At 48.4% G+C, this 19,680-nt stretch overlaps 1 protein-coding gene across 3 annotated transcripts in view; it reads left to right on the top strand.

Annotated features, from left to right (window-relative positions):
- LOC105482965 (family with sequence similarity 107 member A) overlaps positions 1 to 19,680 on the top strand; it is a 63,663-nt gene that overhangs the window by 32,224 nt on the left and 11,759 nt on the right. The window contains exon 2 of one of the 3 annotated variants that reach the window (XM_011743500.2): positions 6,333 to 6,396. In XM_011743500.2, coding sequence (XP_011741802.1) covers positions 6,333 to 6,396 — 64 coding nt within the window. Of the gene's footprint in view, positions 1 to 6,332; positions 6,397 to 8,585; positions 8,744 to 18,430; positions 18,590 to 19,680 lie in introns of those variants that run through there. The other 2 variants (XM_011743490.2, XM_011743507.3) reach the window with 2 other exon arrangements.

The following is a 19,680-nucleotide window of genomic DNA, read 5'->3' as shown; positions in this document are numbered from 1 at the left end:
TACGTGCAGGTCACAGGGCATATGATGGCTTAGCGTGGGCTCAGAGGCCTGACATTCCTGTCTTCTTATATTAATAAGAAAAACAAAACAAAATCGTGGTAAAGTGTTGGGGTGGAGAAAATTTTGGGGGGTGGTATGGAGAGATGATGGGCGATGTTTCTCGGGCTGCTTTGAGCAGCATGGGAACCTACAGTGGGAGAGATTAAACTGAAGAAAGATTTTGGAGTAAGGGTTGATATTGTGGGGTTATTAGAAGGAGCATCTGTCATATAGAATGATTGGTGATGGCCTGGATGTGGTTTTGTATGAATTGAGAAACTAAATAGAAGACACAAGATCCAAATAAAAGAAGGAAGAAAACAGGTATTAAAGGACTAAGAATTGGGAAGACCCAGAACATCCAATTAGAGAGTGTCCAAGGGGGTTAAGTGTAATTATTTGTTTGGTTGGCAAGTTTTTGGGCTCTATCCTTGAGTTTTTTATGTTGTCATACCCGGTCAGATTGATTTAGGTAAAAACAAAACTCTTCATTTAAAAATATACAGAGTCCTCTTTTTTCAGCAGTAAGTAAGTCAAGACCTATTCCTGTCTTCTTATGTTAATAATAAGAAAAACAAAACAGTAGTGAAATGTTGGTGTCATGAGGGGAACAGGAAGCTGTTTTGTCCTATTTGCAAATTGATTTTGGGAGGTAAGGAAAACTAGTGTACATGTGCCTATCCAGTTAACAGGTAGACACATGTAGGTGGAGGAGCCACAGAGGAAGAAGAGACCTTGTGTAAGGCAAAACTGGAAATGTAAAGTGAAAAGATGAGAAGGAGCACCAAAAGAGGTGTCTTGCACCCAGACTCCTAGGGATCCAGCGAGGGCAGCAGCCGTTAGAGGTTGTAGTGGGGATTGATGGGGCAACTGTGTTGGGGGGTTCAATTTTCACGGCATATGAGAAAGCGCACAGTGCCTACAAGCAACCTTTCATTGTTATTCATGGGGTTGGGGATAAGTAAACAAGAAGAGGGGCTGGGAGGAGAGTCCAAAGAACAAGGGGAAGGTAGCCAAGGATAGAGTGAAATGCAGGGCAAATGTCTTCCTAAGCAATAGTAACTGCTAATATTTTTAAGTTTGTCAGTATGGATAGAGGGCTTATCTGTAATACAGAGCTGAAAAGCCCTAATGGTTTTGGTAATGTGTGTAGTGGTTTTGGTAATGAAGAGTGAAGGAGCATAGAGAAGGTAAAAGGTTACCCAGGGTAATTCCGGTGGATCTTTGCTGAGAGATGCACAAAGGAACGGCAACAGGGATAGTAGTTTGTGTTGTGAAGGGTCCAAATATGGGGGTCGGGGGGGTGGAATTGACATAAGGAGAAAGGTTGCCGTAAGTAGACACAGAGAAATGTGGCAGCTTGTTGGTGCGAAATGTCTGGGGAGTTCTCACCAAATCTAGGAAGTCTAGAAAGTAAAGAAGTTCCTCAGGTAGGTAAAGATGAGGGCTATTAAAGGAGGTTCACAGGTACAGGGAGAGGGAGAGGTAGTCCGGTCAGCCTGTAGAGCGGGGACGGCTGTGTAAGAGCAGGAAGAAAGGGAAATGCAAAGCCAGCAATTGTTCGCTAAGGAGAGATTAGAAATGGCAGGGAGGGAGTCAGTGAGATTGATAGTATGTTGGAGGTAATTAGGGAGGGGTAGAGAGTAACTGGAGAATGGGGGCAAGGATAAGAGTGAGTAGAAAAGTAAAAAAAAAAAAAAAAAAGACTTCATCAGGATAGAAGAATTGGAGTGTACCTTGCCACTGACGATCTTTTATCCACCTCAAGAGAGAGTTAAGAGTGGCTGTTTGAGGTAAAACCAGGATATATCCGTTATGATGGTTTGGAGGAAAAGTGTAAACTGGCAGTGTAAACAAGGGCAGGGCATTTACGAGTAGTTGAGAATGGTGAATAGGAGTATGACTAGACAGAAGATAGTGGGGATGACAAGTTTTTGGGATGCAGTCCAAGTAGCGGGGGTGACTGCGTAAAGGCCTGTTGCACAAAGTAGTGTAAGAATGAATAGACCTAATAGAATGAAGGGATATATTAGGCTCATAAAGGTTATTACTGCTCTTCAGAAATGCGAGTGAGTTTAAGGGAAGTAGGAAAGAGTACTTGTGACTTTCAAGAGGAAGAGGAGAGATCAGGCTGGCTGTCCAATGGACACAGCTTTATTCTAGAATGGTGAACCCAATGGGGAGGGTCCAGCAGGCAGATGGCAGTTGGGATACTATAGATGACTAAGTAGGGTCCGGTCCATCGAGGTTGTAGAGTTTGAGGGGTCAGATTCTTAACAAGAACTGATCATCCAGCTTGGGTGTCTTCATATGGCTGGGAATCTGGAGTAGGCAATAGAAGATTAGCATCTTGGCGAATTTCCTGTCTAGCCTGCTGGAGGACTGGAAGATAGTTGCCTGGAGGCTGGTATCTGGGACAAGGTTGGGGCCAAGCAAGAAAGTGCATCCATATAAATGTTCAAATGGACTGTACCCTATAGCATCTTGAGGACAGGCTCTAATTCTGAGAAGGGCAAGGGTAAAAGTACTGTCTAGTCCTTTTTAAGTTGGAGGCTGAGATTGGTGAGGTATGTCCTTAAAAGACCATTAGTCCATTCTACCCTTCCTGAAGATTGAGGATGGTAAGGGGTACGAAGATTCCACTGAATACCAAGAGCCTGAGAAACTGCTTGGGTGATTTGACTAATAAAGGCCGGTCCGTTATCAGACTGTATAGAGGTGGGAAGGCCAAACCAAGGAATTATGTCTGACAGAAGGGAAGAAATTACCTTCTGTCAGACCCAGTGGGAAAGTCCTCTACCGATCCAGTGAAAGTGTCTACCCAGACCAAGAGGTATTTTAGTTTCCTGATCAGGGCATGTGAGTAAAGTCAATTTGCCAGTTCCGGGCAGGGGCAAATCCCTGAGGCAAGTGACATTTCTTTGAACTCCAGTTCTGGGAACTGCTCCTTCTGAAATTCTGGCTTTGTGATGCTGATGTTGCCCTTGGATCCAGTCCACCTTCCCAGGTCTGTGTGGAGAGAGATGAGCAGCAGCTCAGATCCCCTCTGGACTCTCTAGACTGGGTCCTTTTTCTATGTCCTGAAATTTTCTTCCACAGATGAGGTTACTTCTTCCCTTAATCCTTTCATTAAAAAACACAAAAGAGGCCAGGCGCGGTGGCTCACGCCTGTAATCTCAGCACTTTGGGAGGCCAAGGCGGGCGGATCACAAGGTCAAGAGATCAAGACCATCCTGGCTAACATGGTGAAACCCCGTCTCTACTAAAAATACAAAAAATTAGCCAGATGTGGTGGTGGGCGCCTGTAGTCCCAGCTACTCGGGAGGCTGAGGCAGGAGAATCACTTGAACCTGGGAGGTGGAGACTGCAGTGAGTCGAGATCGCGCCACTGTATTCCAGCCTGGGTGATGAGCGAGACTCCATCTCAAAAAAAAGCACAAAAGATACTTCAAACCACAAACACTCTCCCTCTCCCTCTTCCATCCCCTCCTTGGTGGTGGAGTTCAAAATTGGAACCCCCAGGGGAAACAACAGGACCCCAGGCAATTCTGTTCACCCTGATCATCCCTGAGCAGGCCACAGCTGAGGCCTCTCCTGGTTCTGGCCCTGGCTCACTCTCTGGGAAATTACCCACTTTATCATACAGCGCAGAGGCCTTTATGTGGCTGCATTCCCTCATTCACTGATTCATTCATTCCCTCAATAAATCTTTGCTGAGTGTCCACTCCAAGCACAGCTCCAGGCTGGGCCCTGGGGAGACAGCTGTGAATAGGACCCAATTCCTTTTCAAGGCAAGTCCAGTGTGGTGAAGGAAGCGGGGCTGAAAGAGTCATAATTCAGTGGGAAGTATTAACATAGGGGAAGTCTGAGTGCTACAGAAGCACATGGTTGAGGGGGACCTCCCTGAGGAAGTAGCATTTCTGCCAAGACCTAAAGGATGAGAAGGAGTGAGCCAGGCAGAATGGGGGAGCTTCCCAGGTGAAGGGAATAGTTCCTGCAGAAGCTGGCAGGTGAGAGAAGCCATGGCTTTCAGGGAACCCAGAGAGTTCTCAGTGGTTGGAGTATGAGGCGTGGGGGAAGTTGGCCCCTGTCTCCTCACTGATCTTCTCTCATGTAACTGCCCCTGTGTTCCCTCCACTTCAGCCACCCTGACCTCCTTGCTGCTCCTGAATATGCCAGGCACAGCCCAGCTCGGAACCTTTGCAGTAACTGCTGACTCTGCCCCAGGATGTCCACTTGGCTAACTCCCAGCTTGTTTCAAGTCTGTGTCCATGTTTCATCTTCCCACTGAGACCCATTTGAGCATCTACTTATGACCACAGGTGGTCCCCACTTGCCACCAGCCACCCTCTTTCCCTCCTCTCCACTTCCTTTTTTCCCAAGTCTCTCTGGTCTCCTTCCACACTGTCTACCTTACTTATTCATCGTGATTATTGTCTCTCTCCCACGCTAGAATGTGAATGTGAACGCCGCAAGGACAGGGACCTTTGTTGTATTCAATGAGGCATCCAGGCCCTTGCACAGTGGAAGGAACAAACAGATGGAATTTGAGAGGCTAGCAGGGAAGCGCCAGGCTGCAGAAGCCTTGTAGGCCTGGGGAAGGCATGTGGGTTTGAGTCCCCAGTGCAAAAGGAAGACATGACGCAGAAGGGTTCCAAGGAAGGCAGAATCAGGATCTGAGTTATGCTTTAATAGCTCACACTTGAGTCTTTGTGGAGAACGACTTGAAGGAGAGTTATATGGTTTGGCTCTGTGTCCCCACCCAAATCTCATCTCAAATTGTAATCCCCACATGTCGAGGGAGGGACCTAGTGGGAGGTGTTTAGGTCATGGGGGCAGATTCCCCCATGCTGTTCTCATGACAGTGAGTGAGTTCTCACAAGAGCCGATGGCTTTAAAGTGTGGCACTTCCTTGCACATGCTCTCTCTCTGTCTCTCCTGCTGCCATGTAAAATGTTCCTTACTTCCCCTTCGCTTTTCACCATAATTGTAAGTTTTCTGGAGCCTCTCCAGCCATTTGGAACTGTGAGCCAGTTAAACCTCTTTGTTTATAAATTACCCAGTCTCAGGCAGTATCTTTATAGCAGTGTGAAAACTGACTAATACAGAAAACAATTTACTGCTGTATTCAGTTGTACCCAGGATAGGGTGGTGGCATGGAGGCCTGGGAGAAGTGGATGGACTCCAGAAATTCACTAGAAGGTGGACTCACCAGGTCTGGGAGATCAGACGACTATGAGGTTGCAGGAAGACAGGGCAAGGAAGACTCCCAGGCTCCTGGTCTGAGCAACAGAGTCAGAGTAGAGCCATGTGCTGAGATGGGGCAGACAGGGGAGGCACAGGTTGGAGGCTTGGGTGTCAAGAGTTCTGTTTGGGCCATGATGAGTTTCAGGTGTTTATTAGACTTTCAAGTGAAGATGTCAAGTAGTTGATTGGACAAGGTCAAAGCTCAGAAGCATGGTCTAGATTGAAAATATATAATACATTAGGGGAATATTGGCTGAGAGTTCTCTTTAAAGCCCTGAGAGTGTAGAGAGACAAGAGAAGATGTCCGAGAACTGGGCCTAAGGACCAAGTCCTGGAGCCTTCTGACTTGATCCCTGAAGAATGAGGACTTTGCCAGGAAGGTAGGAAGAAGGCAGTCCAGGCGGAAGGAACGGCATGGGCGTGAGCTTGACCTAAAAGAACATGGGCCTCAGGGCTCTTAGAAACTGTGCAAGTCATCCAAAACAAGGAAAGTCTGAGAAACTGTCACAGCCAAAGCAGCCAGAGGGGACATGATGACTGAATGTTACGTAGTATTCTGGAGGGATTCTGGAACAGAAAAAAGACATTAGGTAAAAACTCGGGAAATCTGAATAAAGTATAAACTTTAGTTAATAATAATGCATCAATATGGTCTATTAATTGTAACAAATGCACCATACAACTCACATGTACAGCTGCATACATGTAAGGTGTTAATAACAGGGAAACTGGGTGTGAGGTATAAGATAACTGTCTGTACTATCTTCTTAACTTTTCCCTAAATCTAAAACTATTTTAAAAAATAATAAAGTTCATTTTTTAAAAAAGAGCATGTGTCTCATAAATACACACGTGGGCACACACACATACACACACATACATCCATTCCAAAGACTATGATAATTTCTTTCTCTGGAGAGGACTTTGACCCTGACCAGTGCCTTGAGTCCTCAAAAGACTCAAATACATTGTGAATATCCCATCACCCCTCCCTCTGCCAAAGAACCAAGGGTCCTCACCTCCACCTACTTTCTTTCTGTTTACAGAAAACATACTCTCCTCAGGCCAGATTTCATAGTGAAAATGAGAAGCAAAGACGAAATGGCTCAGGTAAGTCAGACCCACCTAGAATTCCTAGGTGCGGCCAGAGTCCATCCCTTCAGCATGCTCCACAAAAGCACATCCCATAGCCACAATTTCCCTGAGTCCCACTTGGCTCCACAGCTGTTTTGGTTTCCCCCTTGCAGCAAAAGTTCTGGCACCATCTGGGTTCAAATTCTGGCTCCACTACCAACTCATTATGGGATCTTGAGCACGTCACTTGAGCCTTATTTCCTTAACTGTAAAAGGGGCATAACCATTGCTTGAGGCCAGGTGTAGTGACTCATGCCTGTAATCCCAGCACTTTGGGAGGCCAGGGCAGGGGGATCACCTGAGGTCAGGAGTTCGAGACCAGCCTGGCCAACATGGGGAAACCCCATCTCTACTAAAAATACAAAATTAGCTGGATGTGGTGGCATGCACCTGTAATCCCAGCTATTCAGGAGGCTGAAGCAGGAGAATAGCTTGAACCCAGGAGGTGGAGGTTGTGGTGAGCCATCGAAAGAAAGAAAGAAAGAAGAAAGAAAGAACCATAGCTTGATCAAAGAGCTATCGAGTGGATTAAATGAGGTGAACTGTAAATTGGATATAATTTCATCCTCTGAAGAAAGGATATAAGGTAGTGAACGCCAAATATCTGGAATCATGCCTGGCACTCCTGAAGGCGGGTTGTTGATGACAGACACAATCAATCTGACCAATCAGTGAGGCCCCCGAAGATCAAGTGTCACCTTGGGCCCCTGACTGGTGTCTGAGGTGTGGCAGATGGGCCTTCAGGACACTGGATGGTGTCTGGGGAGCAGAGAGGTACAGGACCCCTGAGTCAGAGCAGAAGCTGGGTCTGGGCAGTGGCCATGGGCCAACCAAAGAGAGCTTGGCCAACAGTTGGCCTTGAAGGTACCAAGACTGGTAACAGGCAGCCGAGACCCCAACAGCCAGCTCAAGATTCCCTGAACCTTTCAGACACAGTCTTGAACAGAGGCCATCCAGTACCCTGGACAGCTCCAGGAGTCGCTAGATTTCAGGGGCATAAGTTTTGTGGGCAGAGAACTGGATTGGGTCTTGGTTGGGCACACACGGGCAAGCCACCTCACCTCCCTGAGTCTCAAAGACCTCACCTGTAAACTGGAGGGAATCCCACCCTTCAGGGCTGTTGTGACGAGTGAATGAGATAACAGAAAGGAAAAGGAGCAGGTGGTCAAGGTCTGTAGTCCGACCACCCGCATTCAGGTATCCCAGTCCCACACTGTGTGACTTCAGAGAAGTTGCATCACCCCTCTGAGTCTCCGTTTTCTCTCATTTGCAATGTTAATAGACCCTGCTTCATAGGATTATGAAGATTAAATGAAACAGAACATGAAGCACACAATTAACATGAATTTTTATTTTAGAAGAAACTCAGCACCAGACACAGAATAGATTCTCAAAATTGCCAGCTTCTTGTATCTCCTGAAGCCCCCTGGTGAGCTTGGCACCTCCCACCTTTAGACCTGATTGGCCCACTCATCTCTGATAGTTACAGACACTCCACAAAGCCAGAGAAAGCAACCTGGTGGAATTCCATAGACCTCCGCCCTCAGCCTTCGCACCCAGCGAAGATCCTGCCTCTCAGTGCCACCCACCCCATGATAGTTGGGACATGTTTTAAAGTACCAGTATATACTGTATAGTGTTTGTTCTGCACCAGCCTCTCTGTTCTGGACTACACACACACACACACACACACACACACACACACACACACACACACTCTAAGCTGATTAACCTCACAACCATGTGAGAAAAGTACTCTGGTTATCCCCATTTTACAGATGAGGAAACTGAGTTTCTGCAAGGCTAGGTAACTAAATCGTGGGGTCACACAGCTATTAAATGGTGGTGGTGGGACCTAATCCCAGGTATGGCGCTTCAGAACCCCATGCTGGTAGCATCAACGAGGCCGGTGGCCAAAGAAAGGAGAAGAGTAGGCGGGAGACCGATCCTGGAAGTCAGGACACTGTGTTCTCGCCTCGGCCCTGGAACCTCGGGGCTAGGAGTCCTCACTGCAGACGTTCACCTGCGCCCTGCCTGCTACCTGGGCGCGGACACCTGCCCTGGCCCCTGCCCCCCTCCTTCCCCCGGCGGCATCTCCTCGCCCGCCGCCGTAACCTGACCCTCGGCGGGGTTTGGGCCTTGGAGCCGCGTCACCGTCGCGGAGGCGCTCGGGCTCCGCACTACGCTCTTGCTGTGCGCTCCCGGGACCCGCAGTGCTGGCTCTGCAGTAGGAGGTGCGTGGGCATGGCGCAGAGGTTGGGCGAGTGGGCCCGGGGGCCCTCCGATGCCACCGGACTCTACCGGGCTGTGCTGCTCAGGTCGGGTAAGTGGGAGCAACGCCACCCTCGCCGCGGGAAGAGCGCGAGGAGGGCTCGGCGGTGCACGGCGCTCAGTCCCTGGTCAGCCCGCCGCTGGGCGCCTCTGCTTCGTTGCTCTGCTTCTTTCCTAACCTTACGTCATTCTTTTTGCTTGCTTGTTTGTTTGTGACAGGGTCTCATTCTTTCTCCCAGGCTAGAGTGCAGTGGCGCAATCGTAGCTCACTGCAGCTTCCAACTCCTGGGCTCAAGCGATCCTCCCGCCTCAGCCTCCTGAGTAGCTGGGACCACAGGTGCGCACCACTACACCCGGCTAATTTTTTAAATTTTTTGTAGAGACGGGATCTCTCTAGTGCTGTCCAGGCTGGTCTCTAACTCCTGGGCTCAAACGATCCTCACGTCATTCTTTTTAATTACTTTTCTTTTTTTTTCTTCCTTCCTCCTTTCCGCCTTTCTTTCCTTCCTTTGTTCCTTCCCTCTTCCTGCATTCATCCTTTTGGGGATCTATGACATACATTGTTTTCTTCCTATGTGTGAGAACACGCACACACAGTTTCTTGACTACAGAAGTCCTGTGCGGTTCCACCTCCTGGCTGATCTCTTAAACAGATACTCACACAAGTGCGCGAAGGCGGCTGTAGGCGCGGCAGGTTTGGGCCAGGAGAGAGGAAAATGGGCACGACCGAGTAGCAGGCAATGGGGCATAAAGAAGCAGGAGCCTGGCAGCAAGGTTGAAGGAGGTCTGCTGTCCAGTGAGGCATGACATAGGAAGGGAGGAGAAGGGAAAGAGAGCTACGAGAGCAACTGCCTTTCTATATGTGTGCATGCAACGATTTGTAAGGAAACACAGGGTGGTTTTATTTCTTAAGGTTGGAGATTGGATGACAGATGCTTTTCCTCTTCCATCTTTTTGTTTGCTTGTTTGCAGTAAGCACGTGTTGCTTTTCTACTCAGGAAAAGGAGGCCTTTTTATTTAGAAAAATGAAGTTAACATAATGTATGACCAGTGTCCAAATAATTCGGAGAATACAGGGATGTAAGGGGAAAAAAGAGAAAGCAAAGCCCCAGTAAGCATTTGTGGTATTTCCTTCCGGAGTATCCTTGGAGAGAGACGTTTGGAGGAGGTGAAACGCTATCTCGTGCTGGGATCCTGCACCGTGCGGGTCCGTGATTACAAAGCGTCAATGGACTTGGACTCACGGGCCAGCTACCCTCTGCCTTGGGCAAGGAGCTGGCGCTACCCGTGGGCCTGCCCGCCGACCCCTGTGGAGCTAAAAGCGCGAGGCAAACCAGCTGCCGCGTCTGCAGCGGCGGTGCCTGTCCCCGCGCCCTACGCGTCCAGGTCTGGAACTGCTCGCCCCTCTCGCTTAGGCCCCGCCTCGGGGAGATCCCGCCACCCAGTTACTGGAACCACAGTTATCCAAGTCCCAAAGCAAGAACTGGTCCAAACTTCAGGATTGGCGGCGCCTTCCTAAAGGAGGGTCTCAAATCTGGCTGAGGCGGGGCAGGCAGAGAGGGAGAAGCTTTATCTTCAGACGAATCTGATTTCAAATCCCTGCTCCGGCGATTTCCCCACAAAGCACGCCACCCTAAGTGTCCCCACCCAGTTGTGATCGTTTCACAAAGCTGCGGAGGGGGTCTCCCTAATCTGAAGGCCTTGTGTTCCCCCTCACCTCTTAGCTATCAACCCACGCAGAATAGCAAACAGGTAAGAGTGGTTCCAAGGGCTGCAGCCTACCGGGTAAGGAGCAGGAAGGGAGTGGTGCCTGGGAAAAGGGACGGAGGCTGCACTGGCGAGCACTTAGTATCCGCTGCGCAGGCTGCCCTGGCTCCTTCCCTCCACCACTCTACAAGTGTTACCCGTTGACGGTGTCCAGGTTCTTGGCGTCTTGAACAAAGAATTGGACAAAACGCACAAAGCAAGGAAAGAATAAACAAAAGCAAATATGTATTGAAAATGAAAGTACACTCCACAGGGCGGGAGGGGGGCCGAGCGTGGGGCCTCAAGAGCCCCGTTACAGAATTTTCTGGGGTTTAAATATCCTCTAGAGGTTTCCATTGGTTACTTAGTGTACGTCCTATGTAGACGAAGAGGACGAAGTGAAGTTATATAATCATTTACTGAGTGCACTCCCTATGTAAATGGAGAGGATATTTCCTGTCATAGCCGAAGTGCTTCCATTTGATTTCGTTCTGTTCTGAGAAGTCACCGTGAAGCGGCCTTATGTTCCCTGCCTCTAGACCCTATTCTCCTGCCTCACAAGGACACTGCCAATTGTCATCTCCATTTAAGAGATAAGGAGACGGAGGTCCAGAGAGCTTAAGTACCTTGCCCATGGTCCGCTAAGGAACATTTTCTACCCCACAAAGAGGTAGAAAACACATTCAAACTATGGTCCATCCATGCCAAAGTCTGCACACCTTCTGATCATAGTCACAGTAATGACTCATAATTGTTAGTCACTCACGGTCACCCCATCTCTGCTGTACATCTGCCATCTCATCAACTCCCTTCATTCATTTATTCATCCAGCTAGTATTTATTGGCCTCTGTTTCCAAGGTGAAGGGATGTATTTATAAACAAAACAGATCTGCCCCTCCTCTCAGGGAGCAGAGTAATGGTAACCGCTATTGGAAACATGAGGAAACCAAGGCTCAGATGGTAACATGACTTGTCTAAGGTCATACAACTCATCGGGAGTGAAGCTGAGATTCAAACTAGGGCCGTGTGCCTCTGGACCCGCTCTCTGGCTGCTCCACACAGGGAGCAGTAGGAAGTGAGAATGGGAGTAAGGAGCCAATTTGGCCATGTGGTGAAGGGGTGGGCTTCCTTTCCTTGAGAAGCTCCCAAGGAGGACATTACAGATTCAGACCCAAAATAGAGGCTGTTTTCATTAACGGTAGCCTCAAGTCATACAGCAGATAATATAACACTGGGTAACTCATGCCTTGAGGCTGGGAGTTCGAGACCAGCCTGGGCAAAATTGTGAGAGTTCGTCTCTATAAACATTTTTAAAAATTAGCCCAGCATGGTGGTGCATGCCTGTGGTCCTAGCTACTCAGGAGGCTAAGGTGGGAGGATCACTTGAGCCCAGAGAGTTGAGGCTGCCATGAGCTGTGTTTGCTCCACTGCACTCCAGCCTGGGCAACAGATCAAAACCCTGTCTCAAAAAAAAAAAAGAAAAAGAAAAAGAAAAATGTTTATCCCAAGGTATTTCAAAATAATTTCGTTTATTTTCTTTTTTTTTCTGAGACAGAGTTTTGCTCTTGTTGCCCAGGTTGGAGTGCAATGGCATGATCTCGGCTCACTGCAACCTCTGCCTCCTGGGTTCAAGCAACTCTCCTGCCTCAGTCTCCTGAGTAGCTGGGATTACAGGCGCCTGCCACCATGCCCAGTTAATTTTGTATTTTTAGTAGAGACAGGGTTTCACCATGTTGGTCAGGCTGGTCTCGAACTCCTGACCTGAGGTGATCTGCCCACCTCAGCCTCCCAAAGTGCTGGGATTACAGGCATGAGCCACCGTGCCCAGCTAAAATAATGTCTTAATATTAGAGTAAGACATGCTCACCATAGATACTTCAAGAAATTGAGACTAAAGAGGAGGAGGCCTAAACACATAATCCCACTAACCACAGGCGGCCACAGGTAACATTTGGAAATGTCTCCTTCCAATCCTTGCTATGCATAGTGTGTGTGTGTTTTACACTGTAGAGATTGTTCTGACTCTAGTCTTTAATTCCACTTTTTTCAGTTGGATGAAAATCTTGAATGCTCACGCCTGTAATCCCAACGTTTTGGGAGGCCAAGGCAGGTGGATCACTTGAGGTCAGGTGTTCGAGACCAGCCTGGCCAACATAGTGAAACCTTGTCTCTACCAAAAATACAAAAATTAGCTAGGCGTGATGGCAGGTGCCTGTAATGCCAGTTACTCGGGAGGCTGAGATGGGAGAATTGCTTGAATCCGGGAGGAAGAGGTTGCAGTGAGCCGAGATTGCACCACTGCCCTCCAGCCTGGCAACAGAGCAAGACTCTGTCTCAAAAAACAAACAACAACAACAACAAAAAAAGAACTTGAATGCTCTTAAGTGAGTTATCAAAATAATAGTTGCCACTTACAGAGCCCTGACTCTGACTCTGTGGCAGCCACAGTGTGAAGGGCTCTCCAGAACATAACTCCTTGGTTCCTCAAAAACATGTCTGCCCTATTTTAGGGAGGAGGAAACAGAGAGTTGAAGGTCACCTAGTTGTCCAGCAATGCACTGGGGTCTGGGCTGGCACCAGAGTCCATGCTCTTAATCACAGGGTTAGAAGGGTCACCTCTGTGGAATAATTCCTGTTTGGCCATGCCTGGAAGGCAATACAGTCCAGTAGTTCAAGTCCACCTGAGGGGCGTTACCTGCATCCTACCTGGAGCTCAGGTCATGTTCCTGGAAGGGAGGAAATCATCTCTCTGCACTATGGACATCTCTCTGCACTAAGTATAGCTGTGCGCATCAGCAGCTATACTTCTCCTCTGCAGCCAAAGGGGCGGACGCAGCCTCCACCCCTGCCTCTGCCAGGTAGGGCTGCCAGATAAAATATAGGGCACTCAGTTCCATCTGAATCTCAGAGAAACAACAAATCATGTTTTAGTGTAAGCATGTTCCAGCTATTTCATGGAATATACTAAAAAGTTATTTGGTGCTCATTAGAAATTCAAATTTAACTTGGATGTGTGGCATTTTTATTTGGTACATCTAGCAACTATGCTGCCAGGAATCATGAAGTTTGCTTGGTTTGACAGCTGTGGTCTGCCCAGGTTCTCCTGCGCACGCGCACACACACACACACACAGAAACAGACACACACGCACACATGCTCCCTCTCACATCCTCTCACCATCCATAGATTCACTCACTATGCTTCTTGTCTGATTACACGGGAATTAAAATGTACTGGGGATGGAGGTACCCCAGGGTCCTTCTGCAGCTAAGAGACCAAATTAACCATGTCTAATTGCAGCTGGGTGGAGAGCCAGCTTTCAGAAACAAGACTCTAAGTTCATCCCCACCCCCTCACACTTTCCTGCTTTCACGCTTGAAATCCCTCGACTGGGTAAATTCTTCCCGGTTCAAACTTGTAAAAGCGACTCTCATTGCTTTTATAATCTCTCCACAGATCCCATGAGAGGTTCTTTCTGCCAGTACAGCTTCTTCTTCCCCCACCCTGAGTCCTTTCAGCAGAGCATGTTTGAGAGGCAGGGGGCACGGTTTAATCCTAGGGCTGTTTTGTGGGTGGCTGCTCAGAAACCCCATTGAGGCCTTGAAAAGGCGCCTTGGAGATTTAGACTGAATACAGGGTTGAGGAGGAAGTTTTAAGTTGCCATGGAAACTTCTTGTTTGATGTTTGTGGGCCCAGATAAGCTCTTCTAGGCGCCCATGGGCTTGGAGAAAGGGGCCAAAATGAAAGAAAAGCTGTTTGGGGAGGTTATTTTCTGCATACTGCAGCCCAGCCCATTATAGATGCAGGAAAATTCTCCACCTCCCTGTCAGGACTGCCTCCTCTGGTCTTCCCTGTCCCCCTTCCTTTGGGTTCCTCTGGTTCCCAAGAAATTAGAGTTAAAAGGGATGGGAGGGAAGACAGGGAGGGGTGTGCCCAGCCCCTGGGCTTCCCCTTCATGCCCCAGCACACCAGGAGGCTGAGCAAGTATGCAGATCCCCAGACCCCTGGCTTCCCTGAGTCCTTCCTTTTGGAAGAATAGGAAGACCTCCAGGGAAAACCACACAGAAGGATGCAGGAGACAGCGGCTGGGGCTTGAATTATGCAATTACCTGGAGTAAACGCCTCAAAGGCTTGTTTGTTCAGAGGGCCTCTGTTTTCCCATATTCAGATGGACATAACTGAGCCAGATGTGATTCCTAACTAACTACAGTTGTTTGGGAAAGGTTGCTCTTTCTTGCATTTTTAATTCTTAGAGTCTTTTTCTGATAACAAAAGTAATATAAGCTTGAGCCTTTTTTTTTTTAACGCCACAAACATTACAGAAATGTAGTGACAAAGGAGAAGGGCCTGTAATTTTACGATGTAGAACAATGCTCCTCAAACTCTTTAATATAAATGAACCCCCAGAGGGGTATGTTAAAAATCCAGATTTCATGGTGGCTTCATGCCTGTGATCCTAGCACTTTGGGAGGCTGAAGCAGGAGGAACACTTGAGGCCAAGAGTTCAAGACCAGCCTGGGCAATATAGTGAGATCTCATTTCTACGAAAAATAAAAAATTAGCCGGGTATGGTGGCATGTGTCTGTAGTCTCAGCTACTTGGGAGACTGAGGTGGGAGGCTCGCTTGATCCCAGGAGGTCAAGGCTGCAGTGAGCCATTATGGCACCATTGCACTCACCCTGGGTAACAGAGTAACACTCTGTCTCAAAAAAAAAAAAAAAATCCAGATTCCTAGGTTCCTCCCTCAGAGGTTCTGAGGATTTAGGCAAGAGCATTTTTAGCACTCATTTCAAATGACATCTAGTAATAATATTTGAGATACATTGATCTAGAGTTGACCTCTGCTAACAGATTAGTGTATTTGCCTCCACACTGGTTCTTTATGTATATACCAACTTTTTTTTATCTTGAAAAGAAAAGAGATCCTACTATATATGATTTTTCATTGAATATGTAGAAGACATCTTTTTCAGGTCAATACCTAGACAGGTTTATTGGCTGCATCTCATCTCGGGGTGTAGCATAGCCTCTTACTTATGGAATGTGGCCTGGGAAGGGGTGGTTGTTGGCCGCTGATCTCACGTACAGTTGCACCTACACATGGACACATAGCAAGATGGTGCTGTAACAAGCTCAGCACTGTCAAGGTTTTCGGTGTCTTCAGGTTAACAATAGTTATCGAGCCCCTCAGTACTGGGACAGGAAGATAGTAGGCCCCTGCCCTGGGGCTAGCAGTCTGATGGGTTTGTGTACAAGTTGGGCTGTGAAAAGTTTTTGTGGGAGAAGCACAGTGACTCCCAACTGCCCAGGGAAAATGATGCCCAACATCCAAGGACTACTGCCCAGTTCTCCTTGGCTGTCAGGTGCGTGTTCCTCTGGAGTGTACCGGGTGACAGGCTTCTGTCTTCTCCAGGGATGAGCAGGAGCTGTCAGAAGTTCCCCCGCTCCAGGATCCTTCTTACTCTCCAGCTGTTAGAAGTCACTGGGACTGGTTCATCTGAGCCACCAAAGACCCTAGGAAATACTCAAAATACTTCTTTGCAGAGCAGGACAATGTGTGCAAGGAACCAGGGTCAGCAAAGAGTGGTTTGAACAAGAATCTAGCTGTCCTCTTCTACCATGAGAGTTTGCAGAAGTTAAGGCAGAGCAGGGTGGGAGGCTGAGGGGGCTACCATTCAAAGTGCCTCAAGAAATGCAGAACTGGGGAAGAAGAAACAAAAAGGACCACACATTGTTTCCAGAAAGTTGTTTTTACCCAAGAATTTGAGACCCTCTAAGTTTAAGTGGTTCGAGAATGGTCAGCGTGGCCAAGACTCCCTGGACGTGCCTGCTCTGTCCCTCCCACTCCACCCGTCTCTCACCTCCCTCGCTCCCAAGATGGCGCCCAGCCTGCCTTTACATCATACCAGGATCCACCCAGCCTGGGCCTTTCCACTGGCTCTTCCCACCTGACAAAGACTCTCCCGTGTATACAGACTTCACACAACTGACTCCTTGTGATTCAGCTACCCTAAAACACCACCCCCTTTCACCTCACCCAGCCTTGCGTTCATCACGGCATTCCTCACTGCCTGACGTCATCCTGAGTGTCTCCTTCTTTACTGGGTATCCCCCTTGCAGGTAGGTTCCCTGATGGCAGGGATATTACCTGTGTCATTCACATGGTACCCCCAGCACTTAGAACAGTGCCAGGAACACAGTAGGAACTAAATAAATGTTTGTTAAATGCACAAATAATATAGGCCTAAGAAGACACAAGGTTGCATTGTTAATGCCTCCATTCGCCTGTGATGCATGTCCTAGGCCTCATTGCCTTCCAGCCAACCAAGACTCCATGAGAAAGTAAAGTTGGGGCCGGGCGCGGTGGCTCAAGCCTGTAATCCCAGCACTTTGGGAGGCCGAGACGGGCGGATCACAAGGTCAGGAGATCGAGACCATCCTGGCTAACACGGCGAAACCCCGTCTCTACTAAAAACACAAAAAATTAGCCGGGCGAGGTGGCGGCGCCTGTGGTCCCAGCTACTCGGGAGGCTGAGGCAGGAGAATGGCTGGAACCCAGGAGGCGGAGCTTGCAGTGAGCTGAGATCTGGCCACTGCACTCCAGCCTGGGCGACAGAGCGAGACTCCGTCTCAAAAAAAAAAAAAAAAAAAAAAAAAGAAAGTAAAGTTGGGGTGGAGGCCCGGTCAACTAGTAGACCCCAGCTTCCTCAATGGGGGACTAGGATGACACTATACAATAGAAAACACTTCTAGCTTTTCGAATGAAAGTTGATTCTGAAATTAGGAGAATGCCTCCATTATCCATAAGCACCCAAGGCTGGCCTTAAGGATCTACATACATTTTTTACTTTTCTTGGTTTTTTTGTTTGTTTGTTTGTTTTTCGGGTTTTTTTGAGACAGTCTTGCTCCATCACCCAGGTTGGAGGGCAGTGGCCCAATCTTGGCTCACTGCAAACTCCGCCTCCCAAGTTCAAGCGATTGTCCTGCCTCAGCCTCCCGGGTAGCTGGGATTACAGGTGTGTGCCACCACGCCTGGCTAATTTTTGTATTTTTAGCAGAGACAGGGTTTTACCATGTTGGCTAGGCTGGTCTCAAACTTCTGACCTCAAGTGATCTGCCTGCCTCGGCCTCCCAAAGTGCTGGAATTACAAGTGTAAGCCACCATTCCTGGCCTACTTTTATATTTTACATTCACACGTTCATTCTTTGAGCCACTACTTATGGAACACATATTCTGCCAGGCAAAATGCACCATGCTGGGCTCTGGCCTCAGTTCACATAGAGTCCAGGTCTCTGCTGGAGAAAAGTCCCATATGCTGAGCTTTGACTGTGTGCTTCACTAATGTCATCTCATCCATGTCACCTCCCAACCACCCTGGTATGCTCCACGTTTGACAAACACAGAAACCAAGACACAGAGACACTGAGTGGCTGCTGAAGGGGCTGGTGCTGGAGCCAGGGCCAACACTCGAGCCTGCTGAGACCCAGACACGGTGCTTCCCCTCTCCTACACTCTCCTGTTGGCTCCTCTGTGAAGTGCCGATGGCGTTCGGGGTATCAGGAAAATGTTGTGTACGGAGTTTCTGACCCCTTCGTGGATAATCAAGAACTGACCCAATGCTGAGCAGTTTCCCCTCCCTTTACACCACACCCCTTTCCCCCCAGAGCCATTTTCTCCTGAAGAATCCACACCACTGCCGCAGGAAGCTTGGCTTCCCCTCCCATGGGGAAGTGCTGGAATTCACTCTTGCCTGACCCTCCCATAAAAAACAAGGGAAATTCCTTTACGTGAGCTGCCTTGCTCAGAACAAAGCTTGGCGTGTTTCTTATTCCTCATCAATCTGACAAAATGGGTATTTATTTGTGCCTCTCAAGCGTGTGGCTTGGACATGATGTTCCGCATCGTGGAAGTGGCCGTGTACCAAGTGAAATATCTGTTACTATAGTAACAGTTCCTTTTTATTGATACCAGAATAAACAGGAATGCAAAGGCTGTCTCACTTGTTGGCACATTTCAGCAGCCTCCCGTTCCCAGGGGTTTAAGAACCGCCCTCTAGAGGCAGCCCTCCTTGCTAGTCTGGGACTTCCCAGTGGAGTGAGGAACCCAGCAACACGCTCCTGACTTCCCTTCCCAAGGACTCGACCTGAGAAGTAAGACCATCTCTGTTCTGTTTCCCCCGCTGTCGAGCGCGGTGCTGTTCGGGAGGAGGTGGAAGGGAAGGAGGGCAGACCCTGTGCACTGAAGTGGGCTGTCAGTGGACCTGAGTGCTTTGAGTTTAGGTACCTGGGCTATGTCCCAGCATCTGTAAAATGATACAGGAGATGCCTCCCGGCACCCTGGGTTTTGGAAAAGGGTAGGAGACAAAGAAGTGAGCCCCTAGGCATAGCCCTGCATTCTTGTTGATCTTTTTCTGCTGCATCCTCAGGTGAATCTGAATTAATGCATGATATAGCCTCACCTAAGTCAACTATCACACAGTATGGGGGTTTAATTCTCGGCACAACCGACAGAACACAGGTTTCAGCGTCAGAACTTGGGCTCAGATTCGAGCTCTTTCTTTCACCGGCTGTGTGATTTGGAGAAATCAGATGACTTCCCTGAACTTCAGTTTCCTTGACTGTAAAAAGAGGATAATGACAGTACCCACCTTCTCAGTCTGTCGTAAGAATTTCATATTTCATGGGATACGACTGCTAGGTGCTTAGCACAGTGCATGGCACATAGTGCATGCAGGTTAACGTGTGAAGGGCCTGCCTTTCTGGTGAATTTGGCTTTAGGACTTTGCAATACAAGGCAAGTCTGAGATTGGGCCAGAAATCAAGAGCTGTAGGATTGGGTGTGTCACTTTTTGAAACTGCTACCAAACTCAAGTCACTTCGAGCTTCAAGGCAGCCCCCACACCTGCATCTCTGGGTGACTTAGATCCTAAGTGGCCCTCTTAGTTCTGTTGGTGGTAAGTACCTGCTGGAATTTTCCCTGCAGAGGCATCTGCCAGGTAAAGTGGCTGGCATCATGCCACTAATGAGCCAGCAGGGATTCCAGGTCTGCTGATGCTTGTTCCAGATCAACTGCACAATGCTGTCCACTAACCTTGCTAAGGACCCTCCATGTCTAGCCCTGGACTCTGCTATTTAATTGATTCAAAATCCTAAATGCCCACCCAACATTCTCCCAAGGTAGGAAATTACAACGGACCCAAGGCAAAATGTTCAGGAAGTCAGCCTTGAGTCATTGCATCCAA

The sequence above is a fragment of the Macaca nemestrina genome, chromosome 2 (assembly GCF_043159975.1).
Source record: "Macaca nemestrina isolate mMacNem1 chromosome 2, mMacNem.hap1, whole genome shotgun sequence".
Lineage (NCBI taxonomy): Eukaryota > Metazoa > Chordata > Mammalia > Primates > Cercopithecidae > Macaca > Macaca nemestrina.
Note: the sequence above shows the minus strand (reverse complement) of the source record. Positions and strands in the feature narration are given on the sequence as shown.